This window comes from Equus asinus, chromosome 26 (assembly GCF_041296235.1).
Source record: "Equus asinus isolate D_3611 breed Donkey chromosome 26, EquAss-T2T_v2, whole genome shotgun sequence".
In the NCBI taxonomy this organism is placed as follows: domain Eukaryota; kingdom Metazoa; phylum Chordata; class Mammalia; order Perissodactyla; family Equidae; genus Equus; species Equus asinus.
The window spans coordinates 34,690,728-34,710,846 of NC_091815.1; the positions used below are offsets into that span (position 1 = coordinate 34,690,728).

General features: G+C 54.1%; 1 protein-coding gene across 4 annotated transcripts; it reads right to left on the reverse strand.

Annotated features, from left to right (window-relative positions):
- Positions 1 to 461: 461 nt before the first annotated feature.
- On the reverse strand, positions 462 to 7,025 carry KLK15 (kallikrein related peptidase 15). 4 transcript variants are annotated; one of them, XM_014837357.3, is made up of 6 exons: positions 6,974 to 7,025; positions 5,657 to 5,730; positions 2,678 to 2,834; positions 2,096 to 2,379; positions 1,837 to 1,973; positions 462 to 1,207 (listed from the first exon to the last, which is right to left on the reverse strand). In XM_014837357.3, exons 2-6 carry the CDS (start codon positions 5,697 to 5,699, stop codon positions 1,055 to 1,057), a joined length of 774 nt encoding a protein of 257 aa, XP_014692843.1. In that variant the 5' UTR covers positions 5,700 to 5,730; positions 6,974 to 7,025; the 3' UTR covers positions 462 to 1,054. The 4 variants fall into 4 exon arrangements, with proteins under 4 accessions (XP_014692843.1, XP_070354385.1, XP_044614807.1 ...); XM_070498284.1 differs by having other exon boundaries at positions 1,879 to 1,973; positions 6,974 to 7,024; XM_044758872.2 differs by lacking the exon at positions 6,974 to 7,025 and adding an exon at positions 6,546 to 6,700 and having other exon boundaries at positions 1,879 to 1,973.
- Between the last annotated feature and the right edge of the window lie 13,094 nt (positions 7,026 to 20,119).

The following is a 20,119-nucleotide window of genomic DNA, read 5'->3' on the forward strand; positions in this document are numbered from 1 at the left end:
AGATTTCAAAATCAATCTTCCTGCCAAACAATGTTGGGTTCCCATTACCATCCCCCACTCCTTATTCTCCAAATCCGGATGCTCAAGGTTACGTCATCCAAAGTCCCAGGAGTCCCAAACGATCTCCCCTCCAAGGTCAAGAGCGTCCTCTCCTCAAATTCCAATCCACCCCCACAACAATAAATTATTTAGGTCTGAGGAGCCAAGTTCACGTACTTCAACACTGAGTGACCTTGAAAGTCATGTATTTGGGATCTCTGAAGAGAATCAGGAACTGGATTCCTGCAGCCTCAATGGTAAACCCATGGGCTTGCGACAAGTTCCCTTGGCTCTTCAGTAAGATCCAAGCAGGTTACAGGGTCCCAGCCTCCGCGGTAGGTCAGGAACCTGCCTAAGCAAAGGAGAGTATTTGCCTTTTTGCTATGGCTACCAGGAAACCCAGAACTAAGTCTTGAAGAAAATGAAGTCATTCTTGATAATTTATTTTGTGGTGGGTCCTTTCACCAGGGTCCAGAGATATATAGTGTTTTCCCAGTGCCAGGCATTATTTGAATCACTTCATATGAATTTCCTCATTCAATCCTTACAACCCTATGAGGTAAGCAATACGATCCCCGTTTTACAGATGAGGAAACTGAGGCTGAGTGGGGTTGGGTCTTTTGCTGAAGATCACACAGCTGATCCTAGGTGTTGAATGAACAGAGTCCTCCTTCAAGCCTCTTCTCTTCACCTAGGGATTAGGGCGGTAGGTGAAAAGGAACAGTGTTCGGTGGCTCTGAGGTCCCCACCCAGTCTCTGGCCCCCATTTCCCTTCACCCTCAGAAGAAAGTCACAGAAAAATTTGCATCAGCACTCTCTGTTATGTTGGTGTTAAACAGGTGGCCTTGAGCGCCAGCTCTGGCCTCAGACGGGACAAGTCTTTGGCTAGCATCTGGGCCTTGGACAAATGGGGTCTTGTGGAATGGCTTAATTCTGTCCCAGGTCAGGATGGGGCTGCTGGCCAGCCGTGGGAGCTTCTGCTCAGTCAGGGACACCGGTGGTAAGGCCAGAACAGTCAGTTGCTCTCCATGGTTTCCCTGATCCATTCCAAGTAGCGGCAGACTTTGGTATAGACACCAGGCTTGGTGGTAGTGTCGCAGGGAACGTCACCCCAGGACACAATGCCCTGCAGGACGCCCCCACAGACCAGGGGTCCCCCGGAGTCACCCTGTGAGAAGAAGAGGAAGCTTGAGTGGGAACCTTCTGGATCCAGTGCCCTCATCCCCATCCTAATCATCATGCACAATCTCAGTCAAAATCCAGTCCAACGCCACCAACTCAACTCAGTGTAACCCAAACCAACTCAACCAGAACCCAACTCAACTCAACGCGACTCAGCCAACCCACGTCCAACCCCACCCCATGCCACTCTAACTCAACCCCACATCTTCCCCATTTGAAATTAAACCAGAGCCACGCCCATCTTCACTTCCAATACAACCCACCCCAGTCGTCACGTGTTTGGCATCCCAAACAAAATTTACTCCCATCCCAAATTCAACCCTGACACATTTCCCACCTCACATCAAACCAAACCCGTTCCCCTTCTCCACACCAGCCCGCGCCATCCCAAACCAAGCAACACTCCACACGACACACACAACCCAACCCTATCACCGTCTCTAACCCCAACTCCAATATCACGCCCATTCTAACTGCTCTGCTTTCTCCATCCCCAAACCTACCCCTCGGATCTTCTCCGGCCCCAAGCAGGCAAAACGCGACCCCATCCCAACTCCAGCACCTGTTCCCCTCCCCGCTCCGTCTCCCCTCCGGGCATGGCCCCCGGGCTCTGACCTCACAGGAGTTCGTGCCTCCGCCCTCCACGCCCGCACACACCATGGTGTCCATCAAGCACCCCGGGTAGGCCTTGTTGCAAGATGCGGCCGAGATCACGCTGATGTTGGCACAATGCAACGTATCCGGAAGACTCACTGGGAAGAACAGTGGGCTTGGAGCGAACCCGTACATTTTCAGGCCCTTGTCCCCTCCGCCCAAGACGCCTCGGGAACATGGTCCTTAGGGGCGCAGCATCCAGCTCCATCCTTTCACGCACCTTGGGGCACCGAGCTCCCCGTGGTCCTAGGCCCGCCGCCAGACACCAGGCCCCACCCGGACACCAGGCAGGCGTCGCCGGGCTGAGAGCAGCGCGTGGGCAGCGCCACTGGTCGCACTTGCTCGGAGATGAGCGCGGGCCGGATTAGTCGCAGCAACATCACGTCATGGATATGGCCGCGCGCTTCGTAGCCCGGATGTACGATGACACGAGAAACAGCCCGCAGTTGCTCGGGGCCATCGCGCTTGCGCAGATTGTGCTCGCCCAGACGCACTCTCATGGAGCTGTGCGGGCGAGTGTTTTAGCCGCAAGTGGAGTGAGGAGTAGACAGGAAAAATCAGAGAGCGGGCAACCTGGGGTCCCCTGACCCTTTAGGAATCTGGATATCCGTTCCCCTCTCCCCAAGGCCCTGAGGCCAATAGTTCCAGCCTCTGCTCTTCAGGGACCAAGGTGTCCAGAGTCGTGCACACACCTGGAACTCACTCCCTGGCTCCAGCTCTTTCTTCCTCAGAATCCAAGATCCTCAGCTCCCTAGACGCTTCCCGCCACGCCCCCTCAGGACCCTGAGCCCTGCCTTCATACCGGGTTTGGCAGTGGGCTGCAGACAGCACCCAGCGCGGGGAGATGAGGGAAGCACCACAGTTAAAACGTCCACGATGGAAGAGGGCCGCTTGCCACGGCTGGGAGTGGGGTGCACACTCCTCATCTTCCAGCATCTTGTCACTGTCGTCCTGTGAGGCTGGGAGAGGGGGGAGAGGAGGATCCCTGAGGACAAAGTACTTTTCCTCGCACCCTGCCCTCATTACATATTTTTTCACTCATGTCTTCCCCCAGTTTCTTAAGATGTCCCTGCTGTTGATTTTTAAGCACTGCTTTCTTTTAGCTTTTACAGCTGCTGCTTGTTTTCTTTAGAACTGTCCCCCTGCCCTCGGCCCCACTCCCATTTGCTTCAGGACTCTGGGAGAGAGAGGAGGGGAGAGGACCAGAGGACAAGAAGTCCTCTGTGATTGGGAGTGGAGGCAGGGACAATGGATACAGGTCCAGACAGATGGCCCCTTGAAACAAGTCACTCAAGGTTACTGAGCTGTCACAGACATCAAGTGGATGTGGCCATTCCATAGGTATGACACACAGTCTTGGCTCCAGAGTCTGGACAGCTCAGCCAAAAGCAGTGTGTCATACAAGGACACAGATGTGGCCGCACAAGGTCATGGGGAAACAGACAGCCACAACCAGTCTTGCAAACTCAGGAACTGCTATGGACAGTGTTTTACACAGAAACTCACTTGCGTGTTCATGGGTTGCAGCTTCAAGAATCATAGCACAGACGTGCATATGGGGGTATGAACATGGAGAGTTAAGACGTGGGCGTGCACACACACAGACACGTTCACAGATGCAGATTTGGGCACGGAAGCTCAGACCTAAATTTATAGTGTGGGTCTGCATATACCAGGTCACAGACGCACACACTTGTACATGGGGTCTGCACACACAAGGTGGGGTCCTTAATAAAGGTACATGGGGAGAGACACCGATATGCACTCAGGCCCCCTAAGACTTGTTCACAGACATCAGTCTATAATATCTTGGTTAAAAACCTGGAGTGATACAGTCCCCTGGGCCCAAACATATTATCCGTGAGACTTTGAGCAAACTATTTGACCTCTCTGTGCTTCTGTTTCCTCATCTGTAAAATGGGGTTGTTGTAAGAATTGAATAGGAGTCTGTGTGTGTGTGTGTGTGGTTTCTGGCACATTGTAGCTGCCTAATAAATCTTAGCTATTTTAAATAAAGGAGAATAGACTTGGTTATGCAGACATGCACAGCATATGTGGATGTTCAGGTTGTGGACTCAGATATGGCCAAGTTAGCCAGACACGTGTGCAGGCCCAGATGAAGATAACCAAGGTCAAAACTGTAATTCATCCCCAAGCCTCTTTGTGGAGATTCAAAGGTATAACCACCGACAGAGGCCAACATTGGATGTGGAGCCACTAGATCAGACCCCACAGCGACACCTGGACCCACGGCTGGGCAGTCAAGGTCAAAGACACATAGCTAGAGACACAGGCAGCCAGGACGGGATGTATTTATCCATCTCTAGATCAGCCGCCAAATCAGTCACTTGACGTCCAAGGTCACTCATCCGGTTTCGTGTCTGGGGACCTGGTTCATACAGGTGTGCAAAATGTGGACACACAGGGCCTTGCACACCCACCACACACACACACAGACAGAATAGCACCATGAACAAGGACATAAACAGGGATGTTTCAAGGTCACAGGACTATGACTCCCTACACTGGGCAATGTAGATATGTCCCCTCAAGGTCACAGCCAGGTACACAGACACCCACACTGGGGCAGGATTTGCACAGCTGGACCAAATGCCCACACTCTGCCCACAAGAGTCAGGAACTGGGCCAGGGGCCCCCGCAAGGCAGGGGGAAGGCGGATGTGGTGGACAAGGGGCTTAACAAGAAAAGGGTGGGGTGTCCTGCGAGGGACAGAGGATGTGGGTTGAAGAGCTGGGCACCGAGGCCGCGCTTGGCCAGTCCAAGCCGGAGGAGGGCGGAGGCCCCAACTGGGTGCAGCAGGCAGGCAGGAGGCAGGGAGGAGAGAGCACAGAGAGAGCCCGAGGGGAGGCTGGCGGCAGGCTGAGGGAGGTCCGAGGGGCCCCCAGGGACGAGGGTCATGTGAGGGGGGGTTAATGAAAGTCTACCTTCAACTTCCCCAGGGTACAGGCATCAAGTTACAATTAATTTGTCCACGGGTGGTGGCTGAATGGGGTCTGGAGTTTTCCTGCCACACGGGGTCACCTTGACCTAGTGGCTGCCCCTTTCTGAGCCACAGCCCCCTCCCCTGTCAATTGAGGCCAGTAGAGCCCACCCATAGAGGATTAGCTGAGCATCCTAGCACTGAGCACTGTGCCTGGTATATACTGAGCGCTCAGCAATGCTAACACATCCGTACAGGGCACTACGCCCAGCTAGGCACCTTCTAGTGCCTCACGCGTCTGTTGTCATCTCCATGGTACAGTTGGAAAACCTGAGTCACAGAGACGGTAAGTAACTAGAAAGTGGCAGAGGCAGGATTCAAACGCAGAGTCTGTGTTCTTGGCCTCTCAACGCTTGTTTAATGCTTATTATGAGCTTTACCTACATTATGCTGTTGAAACCTCATCATCCTACTCACAGGTAGTGCTGTCTGTCCTTCAGAGAAGGCACTTGAGGCCCAGAGAGGGGAAGTAGTTTCCTCAAGGTCACACAGCAAGGAAGAGGCAGCCCCAGAACTTGAACTCAAGTCTGTGTCACCCTGGGCTGTGCTCCTTGTCATGGGAACTCCAGAGCAGCCCCAGGCCCCTGACAGCTGTTGGGGTGGGCTGAGGACTCAGGAAGGGCTGGTGGCTGAGGTGGGGGTGGGAGTGAGGGAGAGATCATCACATGGTCTCCGGGTCAGAGAGGGGCTGGCAGATTGCAGGGCCCAGATATGCTCAGGATGGGGGAGTTAGGGGACATCAAGCTCCCATAGCCCCGGACCCAACCTGGCCCAGCTCACCTGCCGATGTCAGCAGGAAGTAGAAGGTGAGGAGAAGCCACATTGTGCAAGAGGGATCAGGGCTCTGCTGAAGTCTGAGGAGCGGAGAGAGCGAACCAGGGTGAGGCTGGACCCTCCTGCCCCCACCTGGTCCCTTCCAGATACAAACTCATCCCACCTGTTGCTTAAGAAACTTCCTTTCACCATCTTTGTTCTCCACCTCCAACCTGCTCTTCCTCTTGCGTTCCCCATCTCTGAAGGATCTGCCATTTCCCCAGGCACCGGAAGAGACCCCAGCACCCTCCCACTTGCCTCCTGGATCTCTCTCGATCCCCAAAGCCTGGCTTAAGATACATTGTCTCCCCTGACCCTGTCCCAGTCTCTTGGGTAGCTTCCAATCTGTCCTTCCACTCATGTTCGCACCCCCTAGCCTGTCCCCCTGTATGGCCAGAGTTGGCCATATTCCCACTCACCGCCCTCATGGATCTCCAGCACCCCCAGTATAAGATTCCAGCCCCACTTTTGAGGACAGGTGTGGCTTCTCTCCTTCTAGCCCCTCTGGCCAGATCACAGCCAATTCTTCCATTTTCCTTCTTGCAATTTCATGCCTCTGTGCCTTTGCTCAGGTTGTTCTTTCTCCCAGGTAGGCCATTCCCTTCAGAATCCACTTCCTCTTTGAGGCCTTTTCTGAGCTCCCCCTCTCAGTGATGCCCACCTCCCCCACCAGACTGAGGACTTCCCGAGGGCAGGCTCAGCCTGACTGGACTCTGGATCCCCAGCATGGCCTGGTGCAGGGTCCCATCTTCAGCAAGCTTTGGGAATGAATTAAAGTCCTTCCTCCCTTCCCCTTCCAAATCCATATTTGCCCTCTGAGGTTCAGCCCCCCACCTCTTCTGAGAGGCCCTGATACCTGAGCGGCATCTCTTCTGGGTCCCACAGCACAGATCCCCAGGAACACTCATGTCGGGGTTTCTCTATGTCCCCAGTACTGCCCAGCCTGGGGCCTGGCACACAGGACGCCTCAGGGAGGGTGTGCTGAGCTGACCGGAACCTCTGATAACTCCTGACCTTGTTCTTGGCTCTGGTACAACGGCTTTTGGGGATTCACGCCCTCCCCCACCCCCCGCGGGTCCTTCTTGCATCTCCAGGACATTTTCTTGGTTTAGGTTCAACTTGGGGCCTCAGTGAAGGACACACAGACCTACCCAGGTGCCCTTGACACTCAACTCCCTCAGGGTGATCCATGTTTGTCCCTTAGGATCAGGGCATCGGTGTCTCCCCTAGACCGGGGCAGACTTGTGCCTCCCAGCCCCACCACTCCTATCTCAAAGATCTTACCCCCTTCCAGATCCTCCAGCAGCATCTGCGGCAGCTTGGATGCCAGAAAAAGGAGAGCAGGCACCTGAATGCCTGCCTTTATAAGCTCCCAGACCCACCCCGATCTGGGGTGGGGTTGGGTAGGATGAGGTGGGAGGTGACTGAGAGTTGGGTTTACAGGCAGGGACGCCTAGGTGGCTGGTGGGGCGGGGGGATGATGCCTATTGAGCATTTATTAGTCTCAAGCTTTTGTCTGAGTCTACAAGGTGGAATTCTCTGCCAGGGGCAGTTACTCCAGGAGGAGGAGACAGGAGGGAAAGAGCAGAAAATAGGAGGATATCAAAATATAAAGCCCGGAGTCTAGAGGCTGTAACCTGGAATTTGGGGTCTGGAGTGTCGAAATTGGATTCTAGAGTCATGCTTCTTGTGTCTGGAGGAGGATTCTGGATCTTGGATCCTGGACCTAGATCTGGATCCCTGATTCTGGATGCTCAATTCTGGATTCTAGACCTCAGATCTCTGATTCTGGATTCTGGACAGTGGATTCTGGATCTAGACCTCTCAATTCTGGATCTTGGATTCTGGACCTCCCAATTCTGGATTCTGGATCTGGATCTATGGTTCTGGATTCTGGATCAAGATCTCTGGTTCTGGATCTTCAATTCTGAACCTCCAATTCTGGATTCTCAATTTGGGGGTCTAGATTTGAGCATTCATGGCCTGAAGTCTAGAATGTAGATTTTGGAGTCTGAGTTCTGGAGTTTGGGTTTGGAATCTGGATCCTGGAATGTGGCTTTTGAATGACAAGTCTCAGGCTTGGATTCTAGATCCTGGGCCTTCACATTTAGAGTCTAGACTAGGAGTCTGAAGTCTAGTGTTTGGAATCTAGGACTTGAGATTGGAAACCTTCACATCTGCTGTGTGAAGCCTGGGGCCTGGAGTATGAATGGCAGATTTTGGATTCTGAATTTTGAGACTTGGATTCTAGAGTCTGGGTCTTGATTCTGAGGTTTCATGGGTTGACTTTGGATTGTGAAGTCTAGAGTTTCAAATCTCCATTGTGCATTTAAGAGGCTGGATGGGGAGACACGGGCCTTGCTTCCGTGATTCTGAGATTCTTAGAATCTTGACTCTAGAGCCTGAATTTGGAGACTGGGAGACTGGAGCCTTCATTCTGGATCCTGCAGTCTTGATTCTGGCTTCTGAGGCTTAAAATCTGGATTTTGCTTCTTGAGGCTGGATAGCATCAGTAAGATGACCCAAGGCTCTGGGAATTTGAAGTTGTCTCCAGTATCTTGGGTCCATGGAGGGCCCTGAACAATTGTCTAGAGTCTATCCTGACTTGTTTAACTAGTGAGGATACACAGAGAGCAGTAGGAATCAGCCTCAGAACACCCAGTGAAGGATGGGTTCTGTTGTCAGTATGGCCCCTCCCTGCATCTGGAAAGCCATCACCTTTATGGGAAGAGGCTGCATGATTAGGGCTGACTGTTCAGGAGATCAGTGGCCAGTGCCTAGGGGTCCCTGGCCCTTGACTTCCCCACAGATAATATGGGGCAATGATGGTCTCTAAACTCCCGAATGTCTTTCAGACCAGAACCACAGGCCCTCTGTTATTCCAGAACCCTAGGGTTCCAGTCATTCTAGAACCATAGATCCTCAAAATCTCTAGAATACCAGGCTTTCTAGAATCTCTAGCCCTAAGACATTCTGGAAGTCTAGGTCCTCGGACGCTCTAGAACGCCAAGATTTACAAATAATCTAGAATCTCAGATCTCCAGGCATCCTAGAACCCTAGATCTTCGGATGTCCTGGAACCCCCAGACCTTCAGACATTCTGGATTCCCGGGCTGGGAGCTATTCTAGAACTCCTCTCTCCCTTCATCTCGCCGTAATTCTGTGTTCAAAGTCTGTGGGCGTTACAGAGGGCCGCAGCTTCAGCTGAGCCGTCCCTGTTTCCATGATCTCATTTATCCTCCTGCAGCCCTGTGAGGTGGTTATTATGGCTTCCTCCCTAGTACGGAGGGAACTGAGGCCCAGAGAGGGGCGTCACAGGCAAAGGTTGCAAAGAGGAATCCAGTGTCTTGACTCTGGGAACACCTGGTTGGCCCTTCGCCCCCACCCCTTGAGCCACCTCCCTCTTTTGGGGCTGGGCGGTGGCGAAGGGAAGATGGTGAGCCAGTGGGGTGGCTTCCCAGGTGCCAGGCTAAGCATTTTCCATCGTAGACGCACGTGCTCCTCCCACTAACGCCCAGAGGCAGGTACTAACGCACAGAGTCTCCGTGACACACATGGGGACACTGAGGGAGTCCCCGGAGGCAGCGCAGCCCAGGCTCACACGCCCCGAGCGCTCGGGGGATCCCCGGGAGGGCGCCCCGCCCCCACGCGCTGACGTCAGCGCCCCTCCTCCCGCCCACTCTGGCGAGTCAGACCTGAGCCGTAGACGTCCTCCCGGGCATCTCCTCAGATGTCCTTCACGTCCACCGCGGCCTCAGTCCCGCCTTCTGTCTTGTTCCTCCTCCTCCCCAGAGTCTTTCATCAACTCTCTCGAACTTAAGCCCCCACCAGGCAGTTCTCCTCCGTCTGACCCTGAGCTCCTGCCTGGGGCAGCCACCTGCTCCTGGGAGCCCCCCTCCCCAGTGTCCCCAGGCCCTTCTCACTCACTGTGTCCTAACTCATTTCTCCTTTTCCCCATACCCTCTGCCTCCCATGTTTCTCATCTCAGGGACAGCCTGGCCGTCCACCCAGCCATGTGGCCCGACTCCCAGGGCGCCCCCTCTTCCCCTCATCCCCTACCACCCAACAGTCCCCAGCCGCGCCCTCTTGCTTCTGCCTCTTGCTGCCCCGTTCCCTCCTCTCTGTCCCTTGGGCCTGGCCGTACTTCGGGCGCCCTCCTCTGCCCTGGACCCTCACCCCAGCCTCTTCCTGTCCTCCCACCTTCCAGTCTAGGTGGCCTCTGAGGGTCTCTCTACACTCAGAGCTGAGCCATCCGTCCTCTCCTCACTGCCCTTCTGTGATGACTCCCCATTGCCCCCCGGACAAGGTCCCGGCCCTCAGCCTGGCATCTGAAGCCCTTTGGGACCCCCCTACTACCACAAGCCTCATCTTGAGCCCCCTCCCCCAGGCAGACAGTCACTGCGTCCTGCTCACCCTGGGAGGGGCACTGGACTCCTGGTGCCCGAGGGAACCCCCATGTGGCATCTGCCCTCTTCTCCTTTCGTCTCACCACAGCCCCCATCCCTCATGGGGCCAGTCCAGGGTGCTGGCTCTGGAGTCAGACGGCCTGGGCCCGGACCCCCCCTCCACACTTGCTAATTTGGGAGATCCTGGTAAATGTCTTCACTTCTCTGTACTTCAATTTCTCATCCTTAAAATCAGATAATCAGAGGACCCCCGATAGAGTTTTTTGAGGAGTAGCTAAGGGTTAGTGCGTGTAAGGAGCTAAGAACACGGAGTGAACCACGACTGTTAATCCCACCCGGTTTGACGCGTGAGCAGGCAGTGGGGGAGGGGCGGGCCCTGGTCATTCAAGGTCACCCGGGCTGCAGGAGCTGAGGGGGGAGGCAAGTCCTGTTGCCCCTTGGGCGCACAGCACCACCTCTCTGGTTATGAGGTGCTCGTCTGTGAAGGGGTCTTAGGGTGGGGTAGCTAGGGTTGGATGAGGTAATCCACATGGAGCAGGTGTGTAAATCGTAAAATTAGGCAGCCGCTTGAAAGACCGGTTAATGCAGGACGTGATTCAGACACTGACTCTGGAGCCAAGCCGCCTGGGTTCGAATCCTGCCTCCAACATATAATGCTGTGCGTCTTTGGACAAGCCACTTGGCATCTCTGTGCCTCAATTTCCTCACCTGTAAATGGGAATGATAGTCGTTTCTGCCTCGTTGGGGAGTTTTGAGGTGTTAATGCCTGCAATCCGTGCCTGGCACGCATTCAGTGCTGAGTAATACTGGGCCATTATTATCAGTTTCCCCTGGGAACAGAATCCTGGGGAGGGGTGGTCGTGGGGTCTGTCTCAGATGACATAGCCTGGCAGTGGCAGATCCGGGACTTTGAGAGGCAAGGTCTCTCCTTTTCTGAAACCCCCTTATCAAGACAGATGGAGAAACTGAGGCCCAGGGAGAGGAAACGGATGCGTGAGGCCCTAGTGTGAGTGTGACACCGAGCAGGGAGACGCCGGACGACGCAGAGCCTAGTTTTTCTCTGAGACTATTTCTTGGGCTGTGCTGGGCGGAGCAGGAGGGAACGGAGCCTGAAAACCCGCCTCTCTCTTCTTGTCGTGGGAGTGTCCCGCCGCTAGACGGCGCAAGTGTGCGCCTGTCTGTAGGAGGTTTGCTCCCGCGTCTGAGGGAGGAGGGGCTGGGGGCCTGGACTCCTGGGTCTGAGGGTGGAGGGGCTGGGGGCCTGGACTATGGGGTCTGAGGGAGGCGGGGCTGGGGGCCTGGACTGTGGGGTCCGAGGGAGAAGGAGCTGGGGGCCCGGGCTCCAGGGGCTGGGGGAGGAGGGGCAGGGGCCCGGGCTCCTGGGGGTGGGGGAGGAGGAGGCTGGAGGAGCGGCTGGGGCTCCGGACTCCTGCGTCTGAGGGAGGAGGGGCTGGGGGCCTGGATCCCTGGGTCTGAGGGAGGAGGGTCTGGGGGTCCAGACTCCCGGGTCTGGGGGAGGAGGGGGCTGGAGGAGGAGCTGGGGACTCGGTTTCCTGGCTTTGAGGGAGGACTGGGCTGGTTGAGAGGGCTGGGGGCGGGGACTCCGGGGTCTGGCGGAGGAGGGCTGTGGGAGGAGGGGAAGGACTCAGAATTCTGGAACTCTGAGGAGAGGGGTGGATCTTGGCGGCAGCGGGGAGGGGAGGCTGGAGACGCCTTGGTCCTGGGATTCGTCCTTAATCGGCCTGCAGGAGTTCCTGGATCCAATTGCTGAACGGGCACATGTTTGTGCCGATTTTTTGGCGTGTCGGGTTTCTCACGGGGACGCCCTCGCGTGGGCACAGGCCCGGCAGGATCCTCCCACCCCAGACCAGAGGGCTCCAGCATCTCCCTGGGAGAGAGGGAGAGGGGGACCAAGATTCCAGTCAGGCGGAATGTCAAAGGTGGGGGAACAGAGAGAGATGGAGAAGAGAGGAAGCGGGAGAAAACAGGAGAGAAGACAAAGGCAGGCAGGACAGATCTTTCCCCCCAAACCCAGCCCTCTCCCACTTCTACCCCCCACCCCCGAGAGGTCCCGTCCCAGAACCTGGGCGCCCTCTGCCCGCTCAGTTGCTCGCTTTTCCTGCCCCTCTCCCGCCCGAGCTGTTCCTCCTCCGTCTGCCTGTCCTTGCTCGTCCTGAAGTTTAATCTGTGCTGTTCTCAGCGACCCGCAGTGTTGGTCTCTCTCTCGCTGTTTCTTTGTTTTACCTCTGGTTCCCTCTGTTTCTTTGTTTTCCTTACCCTTTTCCCTGCCTCTCTGCGTCTGATTTTCTCCCTTCCTCCATCTCTCTCCATCTCAGTTTGGGCATCTCCCTCCTCCTTTCCCCTTGATGTCCCTCATTTCTCTCCATCCCACTGTCTCCATTTTGTTCTCTCTTTATGCCTCCAGCCTCGCGCGTCCCTCTGCCTCCCACTTCTCTGTCTTCCACCCTCTTTTTCTGAATGGGGCCTCACTCACCTTCTGTTGGACCTCCCTGGGTCTCCATATTTTGTGTCTCTCCATCCTGGGGTCCTGGTTCTCACTCTCTCCTTCTCTCTGCCCCACTCCCGTCTCCCTGTGTGTACAGGTCTCCTCCTTTCTCCCCGAACCTGCCTTTCCCAGATCTGACATGCAGGGCCCCTCGCCTTTTGGCCTCTGCTGGAACAGAACATGCCCGGAGGGCAGAGCAATGGGTAGGTGGCTTTGCAGACCTCCTCGGTCATCTCCCGCACGTTGACACACTGCAGCACTGGGGGACTGGCCTGGGACACACCATAAGGAGAGCAGAGAGTCAAGCACAGAGACACAGTGAGAGTCAAAGTCAGGGCTCCCTTTTCCTCCTCCAGCCCCAGCTGGGGATGAGGCAGGGGCACCCGGGCTGGTGCACTGGGAGGTGATGCTGAGGGAGCCGATGCAGTCCGACGGTGGTTGCGGCATTCAGCTTGAGTAGCATGAGGTTGTTGATGTTGGTGGAGCGGCTGTATGCTGGCGTGGAACGGAGCACGTGGCCTCCATCACCTGACTGCCCGGCTGTAGGTTGAGGTCAAGGCCCTACAAACTCGGGCTGCTGGTGGAGGAGCTAAGGACCAGAGGACAGGTCAGCTCCGCAGAAACTGCATCCGCATCGCCATCCCCATTGCCAGCCCAGCTCCATCCTCAGTCCCAACCATCTCCAGTTACATCCTCATCCTTTGCCTCAAGGATGAGGGATCAGGGCTCATCAAGACACCTTGCCTGATCTCACTCACTGCCTGAGAGGCTGAGCTGGGTTTCGGACCCAGAGCAGAATGGGTCTCCATCACAACAGACTCCACCCTCTGCCCTACTCTCTGGGTCCTCATGTCCAGGTTCAAATCATTCCCTCCATGCTAAGTCTCCATAGCTGGGTCACCCGCCCTCTCCTGAGCAGAGATTTGACTTCTTAATTCCACAGCCTCGGTCTAGAACAGTCCGCAGAACAAGTGTAGGCCACGCCCCCATCCCGGCCCACCAACAGAGCCTAGGCCCCGCCCCTTCCCAGTCCCGCCCACGGAGCTGGTACCACGCCCCCATCCAGTCCCGCCCACACAGCTGTGGCCACGCCCCTGGCCCAGCCCTGCCCATGGAGCTGGGACCACGCCCCCATCCAGTCCCGCCCTCGGAACCAAGGCCACGCCTCCAGTCCCGGCTGTGCGCGGGTCACAGAGTGCAGCTCACGGAGTGTGCCCAGGCTAGTAGAGTGCAGGGCTCCCTGCCTGTAACATTGCCCTGAAGTGACCACAGAGGCAAGGGCAGCTCTGAGATTGGAATAACCCACTGGGGCAGGTGGGGGATAGTGTAGAGCGGGAGACTGGGTCAGGAGCCTGTGAAGAAGGCTGGAGTGAGAACAGGTGGGAACAAGGCCGCCTGTTAGTGGAGTTAGTGCAACAGAGAGGAGGGGGCAGTCAGTGAGAGTCAGGGCACAGGAGGGACCAGGCTTGGGGACTGATGGGTCGTGGAAGGGAAGAAAGGGGGCGGCCCAGAGACTGCGGGGCTGGGGGGTGAAGTGGGAGTGAGTTTGGTGGAAAACGCTGGGCTCAGGTGGCACTTGGTGGGTGTCAGGGGCTGTGTGTGCGCGCGCACGTGTGTGTGTGGTGGGGGGTGTGAGCGTCTCCTTGGGGCTGCTCAGCTGACACTCAGGCCAAACCTCAGGATCATCCTTGAGTCCTCGCCGCCTCTCACTCCCACTTGCACTCGGTCAGCGAATCCTGTGGGCTCCCTTTCGAGGTACCCAGAGTGGACCCCATCTCCCCTCGTCTCTGCCACCACCCTGGTCAGCCTCATCCTCACCCCCCCACCAGGCCCCCTGCCTCTCCTCACCCCTGGACGCTGACCCCACACAGATGCCACAGGGACCTGTGAACACCCAAGTCAGACACTGTCCTGCTCCTGCTCAGCACCACCCGCCCCTCCTGGGTCCCTCAGAGGAAGAGCAAAGTCCTCCCCTGGACCCAGGGAGGCCCCACAGGACGGGCCCTTTCTTCCCCGAGCCGTCACCTCCAGCCCTCTCCCCTGCTCGCTGGGCTCCACCCACACCGGCCTCGCTGGGCCTCACACACACCAGGCTCACATCCCTCGGGGCCTCTGCACCTGCTGTTCCCTCTGCTCTTCCCCCAGACAGCACGCGGCTCACCCTCACCTGCCGCAGGTGTCTGCCCAGCCTCACCTTCCGCACGAGGTCACCCCTCTCATCACACCGGCCACCTCCCTGGCTCTGCTCTCTCTCCTCCCGCCCCCACAGCTCCCTCACCTCCTGACAAGCACCACCACTTCTGTGCCATGTTCACTGTGTCTATCTCTCTGTCTCCCCTCCCCAGAATGAGAGCTCCACGGTGGAGGCTGTTCTCCGTCTGATCACTGCTGTCTTCCCGGGGGCTGGGACAGTGCCGGGCACATAGCAGATGCTCAGTAAGACATGTTGCATGGAGGACGGAATGAAGGATGACGTGGGGGCATGAGATGCAGGTGGTGCCTGGGTCGGGGTTTGGGGAGGCGAAGGCAGCACAAAAGAGAGAGCTGAGGCTCGGGGCAGGGGCTGAATGGGGGAGGGGTGAAGCGGTGGAGACATATGTCTGTTGCGCTCTCACACCCCCGCCTTGAATCTGGGTCCTCTCGCCCGCCCAGGTGGTCGACCCAAGGGGAGAGTCTGGCTTACCAGGCAGGTGTCTTTACCATCCTCCATGTTCCAAGTGCATGGCATGAATCTGGCACCCTGTGGACATGGGCCCTGGCACATGTCATTAGACAGGAGTTTGACGCCTTCACTTGGGAGATCCTTTGGCTTCCTGGCTGTAGGAATGGAGGAACGGAACTGTTGCTGACCTCGCTTGGCTCCTCAGCCCCTCCCCCTAGGACCGAGGAGTGTCAGCCCCCAGCCTCCTTCTTTTTTGGATCGAGGAGTCCAGATCTGTCCCCTCTTCAGTCAGACTCAAGGGTTCCCACACCCAGCCCCCTCCTCCTTCAGATCCAGGTGTCTGAGTCCCAGCCGGCAAGGCGGCCTTGACATACGTTTTCTGAGTCATTGTCCTAGCCAGTGGTGTGGCAAGGGCTCCCCAATTTGGGTTCCTGGCTGGGCTGGCCCAGGACCTTCACGGTCGTGTTGACAGGCTCCGCCAGGTGGAGCAGCCTGAGGTTGTGGCTGTAGTCGTCCAGGGAGGGGGCCAGCGTCTGACTTCAGTCCACTGCTCTTCGTCTTTGTGCTTCAGAAGGCTGTGCTGACCTAGCCAGACCTTGTAGCTGCTGGGGAGAGAAAAGGATGCAGGGAAGGAGGAGAGAGGAGGGGGAAAGGGAGATGGGGCAGGAGGGCTTGGGAAAGGTCCAGAAGAGAGAAGGAAACAGTGAGGAATAGAGAGAGAGACAGAGAGAGAGAGAGAGAGACAGAGACAGAGAGACAGAGAGACAGAGAGACAGAGAGAGAGAGGGAGGGAGGGAGGGGAGTAACATGAACTCATGGAGAAACCGAGACAGTGAGAAAATAAATGAAGGGGAGATAGAGGGAGAGTGCGAAAGAGATAATGACAGGAAGAAATGGAGTCCTGAGGGAGCATCAAAAGTTAGAGAATGATAAAGGCTGAGAGAAAACAGTGAGAGATGGAGTGAAGAGACAGCATGGAGGAAACAGGACAGAGACAGTGAGACCTCATCCCAGGAAGGAGCAGGAGAGAAAGAACAGAACAGGCAGGAGAATGAAAAATAGACCAAGTGAGGAAGGGATGGAGGAAGTAGAAAGAGAGACGGAGGAGATGAGCTGAACGGTGATGGGAACACTTCTCCACAGCCCTCTCACCTTTCCGTGTGTCTTCTCAGAAACTCATTAACTACTGTTTCTTTCTGGGCTGTCTTTTCAAGGATATTCACATAGAACACAGAGTATGTATGTTCACCATCCTGGATGATTAAAGATAATGTCCCTCCATAACGGATTTATTTATTGTCCGAAATATATAAATATAGTATGCCCCATTCAGAGCAGGTCTGTCCAAGATAATAAAGATACTATCTCCCTCCTGTACAAAAGTCAGACAAGTTTCTTCCCAGCCACCTTCTAAGATTAAGGATCTGCAAGCCTGGGTTCCCCAGCAGTAGGACAAATGCCGCACAGTATCCACACCGAACCCCTTTGATCATCCTGTAGGACTTGGGGGTCAAGGCGAGCCAATGTGAATGCGGAGCTCATGCTGCCCACTGAGTCAAGAATGGAAAGTCCTTTCTCGGACCCAGGAGTCTCAAGTGTTCTGCCAGGATCCGTGAAACTGTGACAGGTTAACCTAATTGACTGCAGGCAGGTAAAATCTCAGGTCCTTCACAGTTCTGGACAACACGGGGTGCACCTGGCCAGGTGGAGCCAGAGTAGAGCAGGGGCCTGAGCTGGGAACAGGGGCCAGGTGGGAGCTGGAAGGAGAGAGGGGCAGAGAGAGCCTGAGGGGAGGTTGGGAGCCTGAAGGAGGTGAAGGATCCCCCAGAGATGAGAGTGGGTGCTGATTTCAGTCCACTGCCACCCTCTCCACGGCGTGGGCATCAGGTCACAGTTAATTTCTCTGTATGTGGTGGCTGATGGTGGGGGCCGGAACCCCCCCTGCATCCAGGTGACCTTGGCTGACTGTTATAAAAATGAGCCAGCAGTAGATTTTGTATACTGGTCTGTACGTTTATTTCTTCACAGCAGGCTGAGACCCATCAGCTCAAAAGCCTATGATTGCAAACTCAAAAATTTACGTATCCAATTATTTAAAAATAGCCCAGACAAACATACTTTTAGCCATTTGCTTTGAACACCCCAAGAAACTTCATCTGCCATCTGTTCCCTATGAATACAGGCCCTTTGCACTGTGGCACGTTGGAGCTCTCTTACCCATGGGCTTCCCAACTTGCTGGGCGACATCACCAGGGAAACCTCCTCTCTGAGCTCCCTCTCCTCTAGAAGCTCCCTGGACCTGCCTCCCCTCTGCCCTCTGGATGGTGGGCCCCTGGAAATTGGTCCACTGGAAGGTCTCATGTCATGGGGGAATCCTCTAACCCCCCACCAATGCAAACCAAATAAACATCCAAATAAATCTTGTGCATGCTACTGCCACTTGCAGTAGCCTCCAAATCCTGGAACTCATTCCCTCCACCTAGTGGCTGCCCCTTTCTGAGTCACAGCCCCCTCCTCTGTCAGATGAGGCCAGTAGTGCCCACCCCGTATAAATATTTCAAGGATTAGATGAACATCTGTAAGGATTAAGCCTCCTGCCTGGCATATAATAACTGCTCAGCGATGCTAGGAAACACAGGGCACTACCTTTCCCACCTCCTTTTGTGTATATATTTAAAAAATATTTTCTTACTGTTAATTGGGGGGATTACGATTAACATCTTAAATTTGTAACAGCCTAATTTGAATCGATACCAACTTCACCTCAAGAGCGTATGAAAACTACACCTCTGCTCCCCCTTTATGTCATTGTTCTCACAAATTACATCTTTCTACGTCATGTGCCAAGTAAAACAGATTTATAATTACTTTTCATGCATTTGTGTCTTAATTTCTGTAGGAAAGAAAAAGTGGTGTTACAAACCCAAAATGTAGTATTACTGGTTTTTGTATTTACCTATGTAGTACCTTTCCGGAGATCCTTATTTCTTTGCATGGCTTCAAGTTTCTGTCTAGTGTCCTTTCATGGCAACTTGAAGGACTCTAGCATTTCTTGTAGGATGGGCATTCTGGTCAGCTCCTCCCTCAGCTTTTGTTTTTCTTGAAATGCCTTACTTTCTCCCTCATTTTTTGAAGAAATGTTTTGCCAGATGTAGAATTCTTGTTTGATGGTTTATTTTCTTTCTGCACTTTGAATATGCCATCCTACTGCCTTTAGGTGTCCTGGTTTGTGATGAGAAATTGGCTGTTGGTCTTGCGGCAGGTCACTTGCACATGACCAGTTGCTTCTCTGTTGCTGCTTTCAGGATTTTCTCTTCGTCTTTGTGTTTTGACAGTTTAATTATACGTCTCAGTTCAGATTTCTTCGAGTGTGTCCTACTTGGAGTTATTGAGCTTCTTGGATGTGTAGATTCATGTATTTCATCAGATTTGGGAGGTTTTTGGCCATGACTTTTTCAGACATTCTTCTGCCTCCTTTTCTGTCTGTTTGCCTTCTGGGACTCCCATAATGTGTATGTGGCTTCAGTCGATGGTATCCCACATGTCCTTTAGGTTCTGTTCACTGTTCACTGTTCTTTTTTTTATTTCTGTTCCTGAGACAGGATAATTTCAATGACCTTCCTTCAAGTTTGCTGATTCTTTCTTCTGGCTGCTCAATTCTGCTGGTAAATGCTTTTTTTTTTTTTTTTTTTTAAGATTGGCACCTGAGCTAACGTCTGTTGTCAATTTTCTTCTTCTCTCCCCCCCACCACAAAGCCCCAGTACATATTTGTCTAGTTGTAAGTCATTCTAGTTCCTTTGTATGGGATGCCACCACAGCAGGACTTGATGAGCAGTGTGTAGGTCCACACCCAGGACTTGAACCGGTGAACCCTGGGTTGCCGAAGCAGAGCACACGAATTTAACCACTTGGCCACAGGGCTGGCTGGCCCCAAGTGATTTTTTCATTTCAGGTATTGTATTTTTCATCTCCAGAATTTCTGTTTGGTTCCTTTTTTTTTTGGATGAAGATTGGCCCTGAGCTAACATTGGTGCCAATCTGCCTCTATTTTATGTGGGATGCTGCCATAGCCGGCCTTGACGAGTGGTGCTAGGTCCCACACCCAGGATCCAAACCCATGAACCCTGGGCTGCTGAAGTAGAGTGCACAGACTTAACCACTATGCCACTGGGCCAGCTCTGTTTGGTTCCTTTTTATAAGATCTATCTCTTTATTGATACTCTCATTTTATGCATTCATCATTGCCTGATTTCTTTTAGTTCTTTGTCCTTGTTTTCCTTTAGTTATTTGAGCAAATTTGAGACAGTTATTTTAATGTCTTTGTATAGAAGTAATCCAATGTCTGTGGTTCCTCAGGGATGGTTTCTGCTACTTTATTTAGCTCCTTTGAATGGGCCATATACTCTTGCTTCTTTGCATGCCTTTTTTGTTGTTGAAAATTGCACATTATAGCATGTTAACCATAAAAATAAGATTTCTCCTTTCCCTAGAGTTTTTTTTTCTTTTTGACTGTAGTAGGCTGTAGTAGTCCATTGGTTTAATGATATTTCAAAACTTTTTTTTTCCTACAAAAGACTTTATTCCTTGTTGTGTGTGGTTACTGAAGTCCCTGTTCCTTTAGGTTGCATTCAGTTAGTGTTTTGATGGACATCTCCTTGAGCATCAGGAGGAATATCTACACCTGTCCCAGCCTGTGTCGATTGGCTCAGTGTTGCGTTACTCCTCTGACTCTTAGCCAGGTTTTTAAAATAACCCAGCGTTTGTCTTCACTTCCTCCTGGTGCTCAGCCTAGTGATCAGCGGGAGATGAAAGCTGAGGGACTTTTCAGGTCTTTTCTGTCTATATGGTCTGCCCT

Coding starts and splice junctions, on each gene's coding strand:
- KLK15 (XM_044758871.2), bottom strand. Junction 1,974..2,095: donor GGGGAGCTCGGTGCCCCAAG/GTGCGTGAAAGG, acceptor TGTTCTTCCCAG/TGAGTCTTCCGGATACGTTG. Junction 1,208..1,836: donor GAGGCACGAACTCCTGTGAG/GTCAGAGCCCGG, acceptor TTCTTCTCACAG/GGTGACTCCGGGGGACCCCT.